Source organism: Calonectris borealis, chromosome 3 (assembly GCF_964195595.1).
Source record: "Calonectris borealis chromosome 3, bCalBor7.hap1.2, whole genome shotgun sequence".
NCBI classification, from domain to species: Eukaryota; Metazoa; Chordata; class Aves; order Procellariiformes; family Procellariidae; genus Calonectris; species Calonectris borealis.
This window is the reverse complement of record NC_134314.1, coordinates 17,150,117-17,168,906: the sequence shown is the minus strand read 5'-3', so window position 1 is coordinate 17,168,906 and position 18,790 is coordinate 17,150,117. Positions and strand designations below refer to the sequence as shown.

General features: G+C 50.5%; 1 protein-coding gene across 1 annotated transcript; it reads right to left on the bottom strand.

The window, feature by feature from the left end:
• Positions 1 to 2,243: 2,243 nt before the first annotated feature.
• Positions 2,244 to 17,916, bottom strand: CYS1 (cystin 1). The gene is made up of 3 exons (XM_075144616.1): positions 17,659 to 17,916; positions 8,962 to 9,014; positions 2,244 to 3,589 (listed from the first exon to the last, which is right to left on the bottom strand). The coding sequence occupies exons 1-3, from the start codon at positions 17,914 to 17,916 to the stop codon at positions 3,484 to 3,486; spliced, it is 417 nt and encodes a 138-aa protein (XP_075000717.1). The 3' UTR covers positions 2,244 to 3,483.
• Between the last annotated feature and the right edge of the window lie 874 nt (positions 17,917 to 18,790).

Below are 18,790 nucleotides of genomic sequence, written 5' to 3'. Positions count from 1 at the left end.
ATCCACTGAGATGTGGCAAAGTGATCCATAGTGCAATTGTCCTTTTTTTAAAGGAACAATTAATTCAAAAAATTTCTCTTTAAATTAGTCGTGGGCTCAGGTACTTCTTCAATATGATTATTTACCTGCAAATGATCTAGTGTCCTATTTTCCCTGAGCAAAGGATGGATCAAAAGTAGGGTTACGCTGACACCAGGTAGTTAAACTGTGCAATCATGCCTTCCTAGCTACAAACCCCACTGCCACCCTCCAGGTTTTGGCACGCTGCTGGGTGCGGGTTTGATGCAGGTGGAGGAGCACAGTCCCTGACCATTCCTGGGCAGACTGGGGAGCTGCTTGGGTACCACCATCCCATGGTGCATGGTATGAGAATAGGATAGATGGTTGTGAGCCATTCTGTGCTAGCCGGTGCTATGGTCAGAGCACAGCACTGAGCACGCATCATTTCACGGCACAGAGAAAGCCTGCAAGACCGTGGCACAGTTTGAGGCCCCTCCTTACATCCCAAGACTTCTTTCTCCCACCTTTTCCCTGGTACAGTGACTGTCCCAGCTGCATCACTCCATTCTTGACCTTCCCGTGTTCCTGCAGCTCCTCCTTTTCTCTCGGCGATGCTGAAAAGGTTATCTGTGAAACCCACTGCACCTTTATTCCAGGTGCAGAAACGTGCTTGTCCCTTGGCTATTTGATAAGATAATTTTGTAAAGAAGCTTAATGGTTTGCTGTGTTCAGTCAAGAGAGATTTCTGTCAGCCTAACAAGAATATATTCAGTTTAGATTTTTTTTTTTTATTAGTCATTCTCTGCAAAATTATTAAAACTTAGGCATTCCCTTAGGAGAGACTGAAATGGGTTGTAGAGCTATTACCCGGGCCAGTCACCACATGCAGCCTCAGAGAGAGAAACTCTGCGAGGGGCGGCAGGGCACGGGCAGAGGGACCCGGGGGGAGGCAGAGCCCTGGTCCCTGCCTGTGCCATGCTACGGGATGGAGCTGCCTGCTCTGCCTGGCGCCGGGCAGCTGCCGCGGTGCCCTGCCTGCCCGTCTTGCAGCGTGGTCTGACAGCAGCGTGGCTTTCCTTCTGGTTTGCTGTGTCGCTGGAGGCCACCCAAAAGGATGGCAATACACTGGCCCTGCACTCGTGGTGGGGGAGCCGTGACTGAGCTTTTCGAAGCATCGCCCCATGCGTGCCAGACTCTGAGGACCTCAGTGCAAGGAAGGTCCTGGCCAAAAGAATGAAATCCAAATTGAAGGGAAATCTAAAACAGTGTGGTGATTAAAGCAAGACAGGGTCTGGAGTACCATGGTCACCTACGGTGCTGGAGTCAGCAGGTCTCCCATGTTTTTCCTGCTCTCCACAGGCACATTCTGCTCGCCCCAGTCAGTCTTTGAGAGCTGCTGAAAACTAATACAAGCTCTGGGAGATCTGGCTGCTGATGCTTGACATGCTGCAGAGAAACTGTGTTTCTACAGCGTTAGTAGGTCTAAAAATGACTGTTCCTGCCAAAAAATGAAGTGCTATCATTCAAAATTGGGTTTTTTTTTCAGGAGGGTTGCTCCAGAGGGCCCAACCGACTTCCCCTAAGCTATGCAAGGACATCTGCTTTCTACTCCGGTTACTTCTGGGCCACCGAAGTATCATCGAATCATAGAGTGGTTTGGGTTGGAAGGGACCTTAAAGATCACCTAGTTGCAAACCCCCTGCCATGGGCAGGGATACCTTCCACTAGATCAGGTTGCTCAAAGCCTCATCCAACACTTGAACCTTCCAGGGATGGGGCATCCACAGCTTCTCTGGGCAATCTGTTCCAGTGTCTCACCACCCTCATCATAAAGAATTTCTTCCTTATGTCCAACCTAAATCTACCCTCTTTCATTTTAAAACCATTACCCCTCGTCCTATGAAAGCGCTCAGCTGGCGTGCTGGGAGCTCTTGCCTCCAAGCCTACGTAGCTTTGTGGGAAGTCAGTTCCCTTTCTGCTGCCCACCTCTGCGTGCTGCCTTGCAGCTCCTGAGCCCTCAGGCAGAGCGCAATGGCCAGCCTCGCTGAAGGCTGCTGCAGGGAAGACAACTGGAGTGTGAGTATGTGCCAGGGGTGTAATCGAGCGTCTGCCTCACGGCATCCCTCCTGCCGTCCTCCAAGGACACGTTTTGCTTAGTCTCTGCAGGTACCATAAGATGATTTGCCGTGTAAGCTGGAGAGCCTTTTTCAGAACAACATTTGATGCCTTTACGGAGGGCTACATAGAGTACAGATGCATTTATTTCTGTTTCACAGGTACCAGGAATTACAAAGAAGTTAAAATGCAGCGTCTTAAGATGTGTCCTGCTGTTTCCTCTTGCATTTACACAGTCTCTGTGAAGATTTCATCTGATGTCTTTTATGCTTCAGCTGAAGACAGAAATAAGGTATTTTTCTACTTCTGATAATAAGCAGCTACTCATAGTACATTAAGATGCAGGTGAAATAAAGGCAGAAACCCTAAAATACCAGGCTTCCCTGTCAGGGAGCACTGAAAATAGATGGTTTTCTTTGGAGAGCCGACTTTCTGTCTTACTTTGCAGTCAGCTAATGGTAAAATGTAGTGATTTTTCTTCTAGGTTACCTACAGGAAATACACAGGGAAGCCAGGACTGATAATTCTGAAAACTGATCGCAAACAGCCACTCTGCAATAGTGTGCAAGTCCCTCTCAAGATGGATGATCGCTGGCCGCAGCAAGGCAGCACCAGGATGTGGCTCCAGCTTTTGCTGGAGGATCCATGCCAAGGAGCCCCAGGTACCACACCGATGCTGGCATCCCGCCCCGAAGGGATTGTACAAATCCTATGCTCCCTGGAGCCTCGTTTGCCTAAGTGGTGGGGTTTGAACTCTGGGATAACTCCGCCTGCGTGCTGGATGGTGGGCTCACTCCCCTTTTCATCTTACATCCCATGCTGGGGACCACGTTTGAAGAGACAGTGCCAGATTCAGACCTGGAGGCTTGCACAGCGCAAGGAGTGAATTTGGCCTGTTTTAAGTGGCAGGAACATGAATTTCATGGAATACCCCCTTAAGTGAGATCTGAATTGAATTATATTGCTGCATTCTTTTTCTGCTAAGACAAAACAAGATCTTCCTTCAAAGCACGACGTCTCAACACTTCTAGTATGACACTGCAATTCTAGTACGTCTTCATTTGTAAATACCATTTAGAAATAAGCTTCTAAATATTGATTCGCAAGATGAATTGGTCCCTCTTCCAGGGGCACCGATCAGAAATCAGCAGTTGGTGAGGATCTTCACGCTCTCACTCAGAATTGGTCAGGAGGGCTTTCTCCTCCATGCTTCCCAAGCAGCTGCACTGCCTCTCACGCTTCACCTCCCTTCGCCACCCACCTCTCCTGTGCCGTCTCGCTGTGCGAGGTGTTATTTTCTCAGCAGCAGTTTTGCTCCAGCTGGGCTTCCAGGAACGTGCTTGAAGTTCTCGTGGCGCGGGGTCGGGTTCAGCGGCAGTACTCCTGCTCGATGCTTGCCATGAGCTCCTCCTCCGAGTAATCATATGATATTGTGGACTGTCCTACCAGCTTCTTGCTGTTCCTTTCTGGGCACCTGCCGGGGAAGGGAACAAGTTATTGGTATTATGAGAGAGAATCAAGTTCTGAAGGCACAAGATGACCCGTACTCTTTTTTTTTTTCTTTTTTTTTTTGTGAATGGAAAGATTGAGCTGCACGTGGCTTGCTGAGACACAGATACTCTGTCACATCTAAATCCCATACCCCGCAGGCAGATCGCTTGCTGACATTTGCTATCACTTGGCACCTATTTTAGTCTGCGAGTTCATTCCAGTACAGCCTTCATGATTCTCCAGATCAAACTCCCAGAACCTTTTGGTGAGTTAGGTTTGAGGCCCAGCTAAAGGACCACAAAACCCTTATGCTAGTTACTAGTTTTAAGGTTTTATGCAGAAAGGGATTTTTTGTTTGTACCTGTAAGGGATTTGAGTTTCAACCAGAATATGAACGCAGTTACCTCAAACTGCTCTCTATTTATTTTCACATCAGCACAACTCTCCCACGAGTGGGAACAGATGTATGATTCAAAGGGAACCAGTATGGGTTTTATCGGTATTATCAGAGGTGGTTTATGTTGGGTACAAGGGAAATTTGTCCCTACCTGTATGAGGGAGAACAGTGAAAAGTCTTCTGCAAGCTGTGACTACTGTAGCTTACGCTACCAAATAAGTCTACTTGATCTTGCCCTTCAGGACTCAAGAGAGGAGACAGCAGCTGACAAGCGAGTGCTCCTCCTTGACCTGGTAGAGAACTGGGAGCTGAGCAAGCTGGGGTGTCAGGCCACTGGTCCCTGGAAGTTGGGGCACGTGGCTCCATGAAATGGAGGCCATGGTGAGGTGCAGAGCTAAGTAGAGACTTGAGTTGGTACATCCAAACTGTAAAGTGCTCTGCCATGCCATGTCCACCGAGATTGGTGGGCTTACTTCGTGGCCATCCACAAGTGGAGAACAAATAAGTAAGAAAGAAATGGTTTTATATGGCGGTTCATTGGTTGCCAAAGAGGCAACCAATATCTGATAGCATGGGTCCAAATCTGTCCCAGACTCATTAGGTAGCATCTATTGACTTACCATTTCTCTAAGGATGAGATCTATCTCACCCTTGGTCTTGTAGCTGGGATGAATTTGGTCATTAGCATCCTTTAGTGAAAAAACTGAGGACCTATTTATTAGATGAAGTCACAGGAGCTGCCCCAACGCAGGTAAGTAAATGTAGAATCAGAATCGAAGAAAAGAGCCCTGAAATGCTTTTCTAAGGAAACTGTCATATAGGGGAAGTGCTTTCATAAGCCCTTAGCTGTCTTTGACAGCCGAGAACTGCTCTCCTTGGGTGAGGAGCAGCCGCAACACTCCTGAAACAGGCAGCAGCCAGTCTCCTGCCGCTGTCGCTGCAGAGCAAACGGCACCAACGCAACCCTTCCTCTGTCCTTATCTGTCCAGGTCAGAAAGCCTTCTGCCCAGTCCAGCTGCTCTGACCTAGCTGTGTTAACACCGTGCCCCCTGCGTGTCAGAAATAGTTTGATGTTTTCCCTGGAGCCACCTGATGACCAGCTGGCATGGCAGCTGGGTCATGTGGGTGTCTACACTTATTTACGCTGCCCTGTGCCCTCGATGGCAAGTTCTACTGGCAGCAAGATGGCAGCAGGTAGGATTTAGCAAGTAGACTCTTCTGCTTCTTCCTTTTATTCGTTTTCCTTCCGATGGACTGCGAGCAATCTGGTTTCCACCGCAGTAAATGAGGGCTGGGAAGAAAGCTAAAAGTCCAAGAGCTCGAACCATACACCAGCAGCTGCAAAGCAAGAACTGGGAAAAGGAAATGCAGAAATCTGACTTAAACACACGATTTATTGATTTAAACTCTGCACTGTGACAATCCTTAAACTAATTTTATATGACGTGATGAATCAGAGGCAGAGCTCTTGGCAGCTTGCTTGCAGGCCCACAGAAGAGTCATTGTTTCTCTTAGCAGTTACATAATTTCCCACTGTTAATTATTCTTGATTCTTTGGCTTGCACGGTGACCTCCAAGCATGGGAGAAAATCTCCAGGTAAAATTGGAACTCATTGAAACATAGATGCGCTTTTAAAAAGACAAAAGCAAACCCCACCTACCATGCACATCCCAGAATTGAGAATAATAGAGAGGGCTGTGTTCGTTTCAAGAGCAAAGGAAAAGCAAGTTGCTGCTCATGTTCCTTCTATTTTTGTGGCAAAGTTCTTTATCATTTAATATGGAAAAACGGAAATAAATTAAAAAATGAGAGGTTCTATCTGGATAAAAGGAGAAACTTCTGCACCGTGAGGACAGCAAGCAGAGGAACAGGCTGTGGTTGCACAGGCTCCATCCTTGGAGGCTTTCAAGACCTGATGGGACAAAGCCTGGAGTGTTCTGCTTTGACCTCACAGCTGATCCAGCTTGGAGCAGGAGATGGGACTAGAGACCTCCTGAGGCCCTCCCAACCTGAGTCTTGATCAGAAAGGCACGTTGGTGCAGCTGTTTCTGCTGGTCCTGGAATTAAGTGAGAGGCTGCGGCAGGGATATCCCGAGCGCGGGACGTGGGCAGGACAGGAGCTGGTGGACCACAAGCCTGCTCCTGCGCTCCTCCAGCTGCTCCGGCAGGAGAGCGGGCGCCCTGCTGCTCTCATCAACCCGCAGCCAGGGCTGCAGTCAGGGCTTGCAATCACGCTGAATCCAGCTGAGGGCTGTTAGACCTTCCGATTTGGAAAATAACAGGTCAGTACGTTGAGGGGAAAATTTTTCAAAGCCCAGATGTTCCGAGGGAGAGAGAAACCTGGAAAGGAGCAATGCTGAGAGGGAAAGAGCTAGCTGAAAAGCGTACGAGAGGGGAATTTGCAGCATGGTAGGACAGCAAAGAAAAAAAAGGCCAATGCAACTCCATCAAGATTACTGTGCAGACTTCTGGCTATCTCATTACTAAAAAGTTATTAACAGCTCAGAGGGAGTTTAGAAAGCAGCAATAGAAGTGATTTAAGGGGCTAGAGTGAAGCAATTTAGGAAAGAGGGAAGCAAGAAATGTGCTCCACTTCAGCAAAAGGCCTCTCTGTGTTTAAAGATTATTAAGGGAAGGAGGAATTTATTTTTTTTAATGGAAAGACAATGAACCATGCAATGAGGAGAAGGAAATGCACAGGGCAAAATTAGACCAAAAGTGAGCAAAAACCGCCTTTGAGCAAGACGCTGGGGGCGGTGTGCCAACCTCCCCGGCAGTGGGGATGGCTGGCAGCACCGCGTCCCTGGCGTCAGGCAGCTGCCTGGTGCGGGGGAGAGCTGCCTGCGGGCTCTGGTGACAATATCCCTGATGGGTGGCTAGGGTGACAAGCTCCTAGGTAGAAATGGGAGTTAAGTGGCTGAAAATTGGGTTGGGGTGAATCTAGGCCACTGTTTTTTATTGTTTTGCTGAGGATGGGAACGTCCAGGGTTAATCATTAAAATGTCTTCTCCAAGACCTTGCAGCTGAAAAATAGGTCACAACAACGCCCCGGTAACTCTGCCAGTGACACGAACCTTGGCAGCAATTGTAGGGTCATTACAGCGTTCCCGGGCCGTGTCATCCCACCGTGCACTACCAGACGCTAGAGAGCGGTTCACTAAAGAATTGCAGGGGGAACGAGAGGTAACACAGCACGATCAGGAATACATCCAGCTGTGTTCCCATGTGCATCAAAGGTACTTATTAGGGCCTGGTTTAGATGCTTATGTGGTGTCACACAGGAACATTTGCAGTATGGGAGGTGCACACCTACAGCATCTATCTCGCATGACTGCTCTCGCCAGATAGTATTAAGTCTCCATATCTAGGTTTTTTCCTCCCTGCTTGACATTTATTTCTTCTTTAATTGGCTTTATGGGAATTTCTTCAGTCAGCAACTCTATCAAGACAAGGCTGATTTTTGCTGCTTGTAACGTCAGTGTTTATCTAGAATAATTCTAGCTTCAGAAGTGCGAAGGATGAGACACCTACGCATGTTAACCGCTGCTTCTGGGGCTTGGTTTGATTTCTTCAAAATATAGTTTTGCTGGGTGTTGGACCATTTCCAAAAAATGTTTGCATGCAGTTTTTGCCAGCAGAAACTGCAGCCCTGCTCATCACGGGCGGTACAGGCACTTCACACGTGAGCTGCGCAATGGGGCTCTGCAGTGGGTATAAAGCAAACCTTATCCAAATGAAAATAAGTTCCTGCTTTGTCAACCCAGATCAGAAACCAGTTTCTGCCATCTCAAGTCTTCCCTTTGCGTGTCAAAGAGGGAGGGAGAAGGAAAGCCCCGGCAGGGGATGAGGGGCCAGTGAGAGCCTGGGAGCTCGGTGGGGGGCTGCGGTGGGGGGCTGCGGCAGGGCTGGGTGTGCACCCCCCGAGGAGACTGCTCAGTTGCCATCATAGCCCGAAGCCCATCGAGGATGCTGGAGAGCCCAGGAGAGCCCACAGTCCTCGCGAGTGCCCATATGAGCTTCGCTGTCCGGAAAGCCGGGGACAGGCACGTTTTCCGAGCGCTCCCGAAACCAGGAGCCTCGCCAGGCGAGCTCCCTGCCAGCTGGGAGGGAGGGGAGGAGGGAGGACGGCGGCTGGCACCTGGGCTCTGGTGTTGCATCCACGAGCGCGGCTTGGCGTTAGTCGGTCACACAGCCCGACGGCCAGGACCTGCAGATTAGTCTGCTCTCGAGTGCTGCAGGAGCAGAGGGGCTGGCTGACAGTCAGAGAGAGCTTGACGTTTAAGAGAGTCGCTCTTTAACGTAAGGAGGTGATATTTTAAGATGTTTTTTCAAGACTTTTCATTTAATCTGGGTTTCTTTAACACATGCATCAAACTCCCGTCGCTCTTGATGCAGGCAGACTCGGAGGCACAGTCTGCTCGGTAGCTTTTGCTTGTGGAAGGAAGATTTCAGATTTCTTCTGTTTGACACCCAGAGCAGTAAGTCCCCACCATTCCCCTGTCCCTGAGGAATGCTAATGTCTCTAACTGGTGTAGCATCGGAGTGTCTCATGGGTTTTCTCCTATGATTCCTGGGGAGCAAAGAGATGTTATCCTCCTTTTCTACATGCTGCAGAGCCCACGGACGACCTGAACTACTCGTTGGAGCAATCCTCCCCAGCTTTTCACAAGATGCCTCTGTGACATGTTCACATCCTACTAAATTCTGCATTGCTCATGACCAGGAATGAATCTCTACACACGGAGCCTGGATCTTTTCAGGCAGCAGAGCTCCAGGATTTTTTTTTAATTGGCAAACAGGTAGAGGACAGAATATTTAGGGCTATAAATGATTTGACACCATTCCCACATCTCTCTTGCACAGCAGGAGGGATGCAGGAATAGCTTTCCCCTTTATGCTCCCTTCATTCCAGCTGCTTCTCCCCCCTGAAGATATAATGAAAGCACAGGGTACTCACTGATGGTCGGCGTTGTTGTTCTCTGGGTCTGGTGGGCTTCTGGTTGACAAAGTCTGGGAAAGAAGAAAAGTCATGTATTTCAGTTAAAACACTTTAAAGTCAAGGGAAGTGTTTCTGCCCCTCTACTCTGCTCTGGTGAGACCCCACCTGGAGTCCTGCGTCCAGCTCTGGAGCCCTCAGCACAAGAAAGACATGGACCTGTTGGAGCGGGTCCAGAGGAGGCCACGAAAATGATCAGGGGGGTGGAACACCTCTCCTATGAAGAAAGGCTGAGAGAGTTGGGGTTGTTCAGCCTGGAGAAGAGAAGGCTCCGGGGAGACCTTATTGCAGCCTTTCAGTACTTAAAGGGGGCCTATAAGAAAGATGGAGAGAGACTTTTTACCAAGGCCTGTAGTGACAGGACAAGGGGGAATGGTTTTAAACTGAAAGAGGGTAGATTTAGACTAGATATAAGGAAGAAATGTTTTACAATGAGGGTGGTGAAACACTGGCACAGGTTGCCCAGAGAGGTGGTAGATGCCCATCCCTGGAAACATTCAAGGTCTCTGACCAACCTGATCTAGTTGAAGATATCCTTGTCCACGGCAGGGACGTTGGACTAGATGAGCTTCAAAGGTCCCTTCCAACCCAAACCATTTTTTATTTCTATGAAATCTGTCTCTGTCTATAGTAGGCCATGTCTACCCTGGTTTAAACCCCCAAACAACCTCTGTGAAGACAATACCGGTACAAGAGAGTCCCCTTTACTAACCACCCTTCTGCTAGCCCTGTTTCAGCATCCAGGGCACCTGGGTGGCCGCAGGCTATGGAACTGAAATCACCAAATGTTAACTCGTTAAACCTCCCAGTTTTCCCATGAATAAGCACTGCCCTGACAGGTAGCAGTATGAAAATACTTGCTAAGGAAAGAAGTTATGGCAACATGGACCCAATTCTTTTCACCTGACAAAGCTGTTTCCCTGCAATGATCCACCTGGCGTGAAACATCCACTTTCCTTATGCTGGAAGCCCACAGGTTTCCAATGGGACACAACGGGGGGCAACCAAAGCCAAACCTAAAGGCATTTAAAATGGGAAGATGATGGGACCCTGTGTCTGTCTGAGCCCCCAGTTGGACCAGTAATAAAATGAACCCTCTGCAGCCAGGTGTATTGAGAAGATCTTTTTCCACTTCTTCACTGTACTCTTACGGGCTGTGGCTTTGCACAAAACTAGACCCATTTTGGCTTGCTGTTATTTTTTCTGAGCTGCAGCCCTGAAGCTGGTGTGCCTCCTTCATACAAGTTAACGAGTTTCATGATGACACTAACAGATGTTAAATGGGTAGCACACAGAACCAAAACGAGGACTTGGCTTCCAGAAAATAGAAATGAAAAGTTGTTCCATCAGCGTGGAAAAAAGGAAAAGATCTTTCTGTACAAGAAAAAACAGGAAGCAAAGGAACCAGGGAGAGGTGCGGAAAAACTTGCAGCTCAGAGCCATCGCCTATACATCTGCTGTGTGGTGTTTCTGCAGGGCTGGATAGGATCCAGTGATTCCTCAGTAAGATCATGTATCTGCTCTTGAAATAGCTCAAACCTGTGCTGCCTCGAGGTCCAGCAGTGCACAGGACTGATGCTGGTAAGTGTGGGAGCTATACAGGGGAGCTACCCCTCTATAGGCAGCGCCGGTACGGGGATGATGGCTTTATGCACAGCTTTGTGCTGATTTAAATCAGTTGGTGTCCATCAGGCTTGTATGTGCCGTCCGCTGGATGAAAATGTCCACCTGGGTGTCTGCTGTTATTGCATGGCACCTGATTTTAATTTGAGAGGAGATGTTTTCACTACAGGCCTTCCTTAGCTGCTTCACATGAGGATGGACACGAGTTGAGGTTTAAACACAGTGGTCTCAGACTCTGCTCGGCAGATAGGTGCTGGGCAGCAAACTGTTCAGCTCTTCCCCGCTTCTTGGGTGGGCTTTGTGCTGCCATGGTCACCTTTGGCTCCCATGCTTAAGCTGGTGAGGTGCTGCTGCAGCAAAGACACCTCTCTCATGGCACTGGGTCAACGCCTCTTCCAGGTGAGTCCTAAGTAGCTTCCATTTCTGGAGCTGGGAAAGGTGTCTGCTATCCAGTCTTTCATGTCCTAGCTGCTTGCTTAAAATTACACACGAAATCTCTGTGAAAGACTTGTAACATCTTTTGATACCTGTCAAAAGGCACTCCACTTCCTTTCAGAAGAGCCCCTGCTCCTTGGCAACACTTTGTTTTCTCTGGAAAACCCTGAACTGTTCTAGAAACAGCTCCTGGGTCCAAGCAGAGATGAGGCTATGTGAGCAAGCTGACGATGAGGGAAGAGAGTTCCCTCCTGGTTATTTAGCATCGTTTCTTGGCAATCTCCCCCAAGTGACCAGAGCAAGCGGCAGTGCCAGGAGGATGCCATGCTGAGCTCCGAGGTCTGACTCCTCCTGGGAGTGCACCCCACAATGCAGCCCCTCGTCCTCGCCATCACCGTCACCTGCTGGGCTACTGCTGCCACCCCGGTTTCCTTCCACCAGGCGAAGAACATCATTCATCCTCGGCACCAAGGGGAATACAGTTCTCCGGGAGCGCTTTGATGCTGCTCTTCCCACAGCGAGAACCCAGCTTCCAGCACTTCTGGGCAAAGGATGGGTTTGGATCAGTTTAGGGAGGGGTTTGAATTGTACAGTAGGTTGTCTTTTTTTCTTCCCTTGTGGCTGACTCCTCCATATTACGAGCTGTACGTGTTGTGTGGGTGGAAGACAGAATTAATTAGTCATCAGGACGGAGCAGCTCTGGTTAGCAAAATCTGCTTCTCTGTGCAAAATCAGCTCCCACCTTCTCCAAGGGATCTGTCAGCAACAATGCTTATTTCCCAAGAGAATTCGGCATTGGCGCAGGTAGATCTCTACCGACGTTTAATCCGATGCATCAGGAAAAACCCGGGAGGGGGGGAGTGAAAACAAAAGGCACCTCCAGCCTCTGCCTTTCCACCACTGTCAGAGCCTCTGCACTTCGGGAGCTGCTCCTAATTCATCCGGGGCAACGACGCGTGGCCCCGCGACGCCCGAGAGACACCACGCGCCGGGCAGGATGGGGAGCAGGGGCTGTCGCAGGCAGTGAGACATAATAAAAACTGACCCCACCCAGCCCGCTCGGGATTGCTGTAATGTATATGTTGCAAGTTCAGCAGATAATTAGTATTAGCCCTTTATGTGGGTTAAGATGATGCGCACGTCACGACACTTTAATATTATGGGTTCCTATCCTACAGCTAAATAAGTAATTGCTGGCCTGCTTGGCCTATGCCCTGTTAAGAGGTAAATGAAGTCAGCTTCTCCTTTCTGCAGCTTGCAGTCATCTTTTTATTACTCATCCAGACCGCAGCGTGTCTCCTTGTTTTCCACCCTGTTCCCAGCATAAGCATCTCGTGCTGGGGTCTGTTGTGCTACAAAGCCCCACACAGCCCCACATCGTCCCCTCCTCCAAGTTTAAAGGCTTGGATATTAAGGTCACCCAGCATGTACTCAGGTTTAATTTAACGTAACGAGATGTGGGGTGGGGTGGTTTGACAGCCGTTGCACACACAGTTCAGCCGTCCTTTATGTTAGGGCAGCAGCTCCTGGGAGCAAGGCGGAGCAGAGAGCTGGAAGCAGGAGCTGTTTGTCTTTACCGTGTGCATGAAGCAGCGCTCCCGGGGTGCAGCTTCCCACTCCCCCCAGCCCGCTGCAAGCTGTGGCTGGTGTTCCTCTCCCGTCCTGCCAGCCTTTACCCCCCCCCGCTCCCTCCCTTCTCCCTCTATATCAGCTCTAGCAGCTGCGGGTGAGCTGGGTGGGAACACCCTCCTCTGGGACCCGCGGGGCGATGCGGAGCCGTGCCCCTTCGGGGGCTCTGAACTGTCCCCGAGCCGCGTTGAAACCAGTCAACTATAGTCTCAACTATAGTCTCAAGCTCATTGTCTCCAAAACCAACTGGCCAAATTCAAGCTGCCTCTTGGGGATGGTCCCTGGGCTGGCCCCTGAACCATGCCCAAGCATTGTTTGGGAGGCTGCAAGTTGGCCCAGGCCAAAACCATGCCAGGGACCAGCCTAGCAGCTCAGCAGGGCAGACCATCACGGTCCGATGCCAGGCAGCTGCTATGGCATAGTTTACCAGTACAGATACGGCCCTGAGATATAGTAGAGTAGAGATATAGACCCTGAGGGGTCCCATCATGTACAAGAGAGCCTAGAGAGTTACTGAGCTGCCTAAAACATTTACACGGGAGCAGTGTGGTCCCCTGCCAGTGCTGCTCTGCTGGGCTGTGGTTTCATAGCGTGGCTTTTCTGCAGGACGTAAGCCAGTGCCTCCTTCCCTGCCCCTGCTGCTCCCAAATCCCTCCTCACAAACACCCCGTGAACTGGACCAGGGGACCAGTCTGAGCTGGAATGAAAATCCCCCCCTTGGAGGGGAGGGAGGCGATGTCAGCCAGAGCGTGTCGCAGATGCAGTTTGCGGCACAGCTGCAGATGGCTGAGCTGGTACAGCAGAAGGGCAGCACCCTCCAGCGACGCCAGCAAATGATGTGGGTGGCTAAGCCAGTCATCAGTGCCAAAAACAGCCTCTCCTGAACCCACAGGTGGAGTTACCGCTGGCAAAAAAATCTAGCTTACCTAACGTGTCAGTAGGTACCAAACGGGACGTATGGCCCCAGCTGCAGCCTAGGCAAAGCACACCCAGCCTTGCTCCGGTCTGCAGCAACATCCTCTGGCCAGCGAAGGAATTAGGAACAGGCAGTGGACGGGAAGTGGGCAGGGATGCGGGGAGTTCCCACGCTTCTCCTCTCCTGCCAACTAAAACACCAGCTCCCAGCTATTCTGCACATGCCCTGTGCTTAGTTTGTAGATCAGGAATGGTTTCAGGGCAAAAGCGATCCATGCTCTGCCAAGTGGCGTTGGGGAAAAAAATACCTAGTCAGCAGTTTTCTGAGTCCAGCTGCAACACAGCTGTGCTGGGAGGGTGGCACTGGCTGAGGGGACAGCACAGCTTACTGCTCGCTGGGCTTTGGTGAAGTTTCAGGTGCTTTTAAAAAGACAAGGAAGGTAAAGTGAAAGAGAGGGAGACATTTTGCTCAGCAGCTGCCAGATCCACACCTGGAAATTAACTGCAGAATCTGAAATAGTCTGACTGTGGACTTTTCACTTAGCTGCTTCCCTTAGCTGTTTGGAGTTCAAGGAGTCCCAGATGTTCACCTGGAAACGACCTTTTCTGAAGCCACCCTGGCCAGTGGAGCACGGCTCTCTGCATGGCTGTAGAACTTCTTGACCTGAGAGCATTTTTGACCATTAAAACAACCAGGAAGAAAATGCTGAAATAAATTGCGAACAGCACTAAATTAGAAAGATCAAATTTCTGTTGGGGGAAGCATATTTTAACAAGAGTAGAAAAATAAACCTATCCAAATTCCTGTAGGAAACTAATGAGGTATGACATTAAATGTCCCCACAGGACCCCTACGTGTCTGCAGCTGGGACCAGCCAGCCACGAGATGACGCTGCACCACACCAATCTGCAGAAACAACATTTATCTAGCTGAAGAAAACAGGCAAAGCTTTGAAGGCTTGGGGGTTTTGGAAATACATGGGAGTCGCTCTAGAAGACGGTTAATACACCCTCTACCTGTGTTATTGCCGCGCTGCAGCTGGGGTGATCGGCTTACTGTAATTACACCCTGTCTCCAGTCAGGAGGAGTGACGGCGCCATGGAAAAGCTGTTAAAAGCAAGACCCTAACGTGCCTGTGTGATTTTTCCATTTCAGGAAACCAATGGGGAAATGCCTGAGGCCACAGCCTCTCTCCTGGTTTCCACCAAGAGCTGCCACCCCACTCTTTTTCTGTGTTCAGCAAAGAAATGAGGAAAAAGCATGTACAACCAGACAAAACTGAGGGCAAACCTGAAAATGGATGTTTGATGCTGATAAGGAGGGTCTGCTCCAAGATGGGTTCATGTTCCCCATCAGGATTTGGTTCCCAGCCCGTTGTTGTGATGTGCTTTCACTCTTCTCACTCCCAAGCACTATCTGAATGCAATAGAGGTGGCTCAAGCCTTTAAATGCAGCTGCATCCCTCTCCACCAGCCCTTGGCACCTGGCCTGACCGCCCATCGGCACTGCCAGCTTGTTGCTGGAGGACAAAGTACATCGGGGTTCAGGTGGGAAAGTACAACGTTGAGGCACATCACGTCCAGAAGAAACCAACCGTGACAGCAGAGAGCTGAGTCCTGCTTGCAGGCAACCGCTCTCTTCTGGCCGCGGGCAAACCTCTCCCCTCCTCCCACCAGCCAGAATCTGCTCCTCCACAGGCTATTTCTCATCGGACTTTTCTACTGTAATATCTCCTTGTTGCCTTTCCTCCTCCTGCCTCATCTTTCTCCCATTACCTCTGCTCAATCAACACATCCTTTCTTCTCTGAAATTTCTTTGCTCATCCCCCAGTTTGCACAGCTGAAGAGGGCAAAGCCAGCAAGTTCCCGCCACGAGACAGAAATGATAAATGACTGGCTGAGAAACTGGCAAGACCGAGAGAAATTGCCCTCAAAATTTTTCTAGCACAGGAACTAGTGACGCAATGAAGCTGGTATCCCTTTCCAGAAACCTCTTCCACCGGCCTCATGGGAAGGGTGGGACTGCAGTTTGCACAATGACCTAGAAGACTAAATTGCATCCAGTAAACAAGCAAAACTTGGTGCTGCAAACAGTTTCCTCCCTCCTTCTCTCAGGCTAGTGACCTTCTAGGCCTCGAGGAGTCAGGATGGTAAGCCCATGACCGCTGTCCCAACAAGACCATGGTCACCTCAGGTTCAGGTAAAGAAAGTGCTACCAAGAAGAGCTTCAAGTTTGCCCTGAAAATATCTGAGACTTCTCTTATGTATCTTTTATATCTTTGAAAAACACTGGTAATTTTTTGCTGTCTTTCAAACAACCCGTCTGGGTGCAACCAGAGATGTGAACTTCCTTCCCAAACAAGAGGCATCAGCAGCAGCTGGACGAGGAGACACACAAGATGCTCGGCATCACCGTCACCTCACGGGCGGCATAGCTGCGGCACCTCACGGGCGGCATGGCGCCCACACTAGGTGACCAAAGCTCCACATGCCTGCTTCAGGCTGAATGTTGAGGGCCCTCACAGACATCTGTGTGCTGCAAGGCTTGACGGTCTTCCCGGTCTTTTTTGCACTGGGTGTGACCGTGACCCAGGGTGGCCGAGGCGATGCTATGGGTTCCTCACCACCATTTCTGCCAGAGGAGGAGGTCTGCAGCAGGGAGCTGGGCACAGTGATCCCCCCTACGCCACCCCAGGGGCCACATCTTAAATTCTTCATCCTTTCTGGTTTGCCTCTGGTCATTAATTCACTAATATATACTGCCATGGTATCGGGACTGTCTTTCTACTGATTTTTGTAAAGAAAGATGGGGCAGCTCCGTTGCCTTTCTGATATGTAATTACCCAGACTATATATCACTTCACAATAGAGCTAAAATACCACTTTACGCATAGGAAAATTCATGACCAATATAATTACTGTTTTTGAAGATCCAGCCACAATATTCACCTGTGGAGACAGAGGGAAAATGGACAACAGCAGCCTCTATTCCCGTAAGTAAAGATAAATGGGGGAAGCCAGGAGGACTGCTCATAAATGAGAGTCACTCAGAGAAGAAAGTGGTGCTGGACTGAGTTCCCGTTCATATTGCAGGAGGGTTCGGAGTTAAAAGGGCAAGGAAAAAATATGACAATACAAGATCTCTATTCTTTTTCCATTTCTAAATCTTACTTTCTTTGAGGCTTTTCTTTAAAACTTGTCTAAAAAAAGGGTTCTCATACTGAACCCTGCCAAGTTTCCTAATGGCAAAATTATTTTGTATTGAAGTTATCCTTACCCCACGGACATGAAATTTGGAAGCTATACCCTTCTAAAAGAGCAAAACTGAGGCATGCAAGGCAGAAAGTCCTGTTTCTATTTTTAAATTTATTGCTTTAGTCTGATGACTTTTGTGCATCTGCGCGGAGCAGCGTTTATCTAACAAACAGCACGCAATTTCCAAAGCTGAGCTAAGATGAAAGAAGCCGGTGATTTTTGGCCTTATCGTCAGATGATATAGATGCTGGTGTTATTTTTGGATAAGGAGAAAAAAAAAAGATAAATCTCAGCTCCCTCAGAGGCAAATCCACTATTTGTTAAACAGAAAGAGACTGAAATGCTTCTTTAGGAAGAGCCAGATTGCAGTAGCCGCGGATTGGCAAACATTACACAGCAGCTTTACATTCACATTTTAAAACTTCTGTTTACAAGCCCGACCCAGAGAAAAGCATAAGCCATACTTCATAAAGTCGAGCTATTTCCATAGGGCAGGAAAAGAAACTTTCAGTAGCCCAGCGAGACTGGAGAAGGGGATGGCCCTTCTCGGGACGGTATTTGCCTTGCACCGGAGAGAGAAAATGCAGAGAGCAGCACATGCGATCGAGCGCGGTTTGCCAGCAAAGATAAAAAGAATTTAATGCGGTTTATATTTGGAGGAAGCCATGGCTGCGGCAGTCAGCGTCGGCTATGGCAGGGCTCCCCAGTCCAGCGGGGCCCCCCAGGGATGGGTGCCCGGGGGCGCCGCCGGGAGGGTCCGCCCGCTCGCGGGGTCCCGGCCGGGCCGGGGCGGGCACTTACCGCCTGCTCGGGCGGGGGCCCGCCGCCGCCGCCTGCCGCCGCCGCCTCCCCGCAGCGCCCGGCGTCCCGGGGCGGGGGGATGCCGCCGGCAGCCGGGGCTCGGCGGCCGGGGGCGGGCAGCGCCGCCGCCTCCTCGCACTCGGCCAGCACCGTCTCCAGCAGCTCCCGGTTCTCCGCCGCTCTGCCCGCGGGCACGGCTGCGACCCCCGCCGCCCGCGCCGCCGCCGCGCCCCGCCGCCGGCTGCTCCCGCTGCCCATGGCCGCCGCCGCCGGTCCCGGAGCCAAGGGGCTGTGCCGGCGGGGGGGCGGCGGGAAGCGCTCCCGGGCCCCGCCGCCTCTCCCGGCCGGGGCGGACGCGGGAGCGGTTCTTGGCCGCTCCCCGGAGCCTGGGTCTCCCAAAACCTTTTCGGGGGGGGCGAATCCCACCCAGAAGCGCCGCGAAGGCCAAGGGAAGGAACCGGTGATGCAGGGAGGGATGCGCGGACGTTTCTAACCGCGGGCAGGCTGCCTCGCTCCCGTTATCCTTCCAAAACCTTCAAAACCAGCCCGTTGTCTCACAAACTTTCAAAACCAGGCCGTTATCTCAGGCCTCCCGAGCCTCCCGTTCCATACATACGTCTCCTGGAGCTGGGGGGGAACACTGTCATCTTTGGGGACCATGCAGCAGGAACAGCAATCCTGGGGTAAACTCAAGCACACCTCACTCAGACAGGTCTTGCAGACCTTTGGAAAATAATGCAGCCCCGGGGATGTCATTTGGGGCAGGTTTTGGGCACTGAGTGGTGGTTCTGGCAGTGTTCCTGGGCCAGGGAAATTTTCCACCCTGGGACTAACCAGCAAAAGGAGTGGAGTTTCGGGGAAGCCCCCGTGCAAAGGAGGGGACAGCTGGGCACCTCCGCAGCCCTTCCCCACAGCCAGAGTCACTCTCTGCTTCCCAGCAGCCCACCGAGCCTGTGGAGCAGATCCCCTAAACATCTTCAACTGCTTCTTTCTGTCTTTGCTTCCGACAATAAAACATTTGCACAACTGTTGGACATCTGGGAGGTATCGCTCAAATTAAAAAGTACCTGTTAAAGGCAAGACTGTCATTTCCCCCCTGGGGAGGAGAGCAGGGGGGTAAAACGGCTGCTTG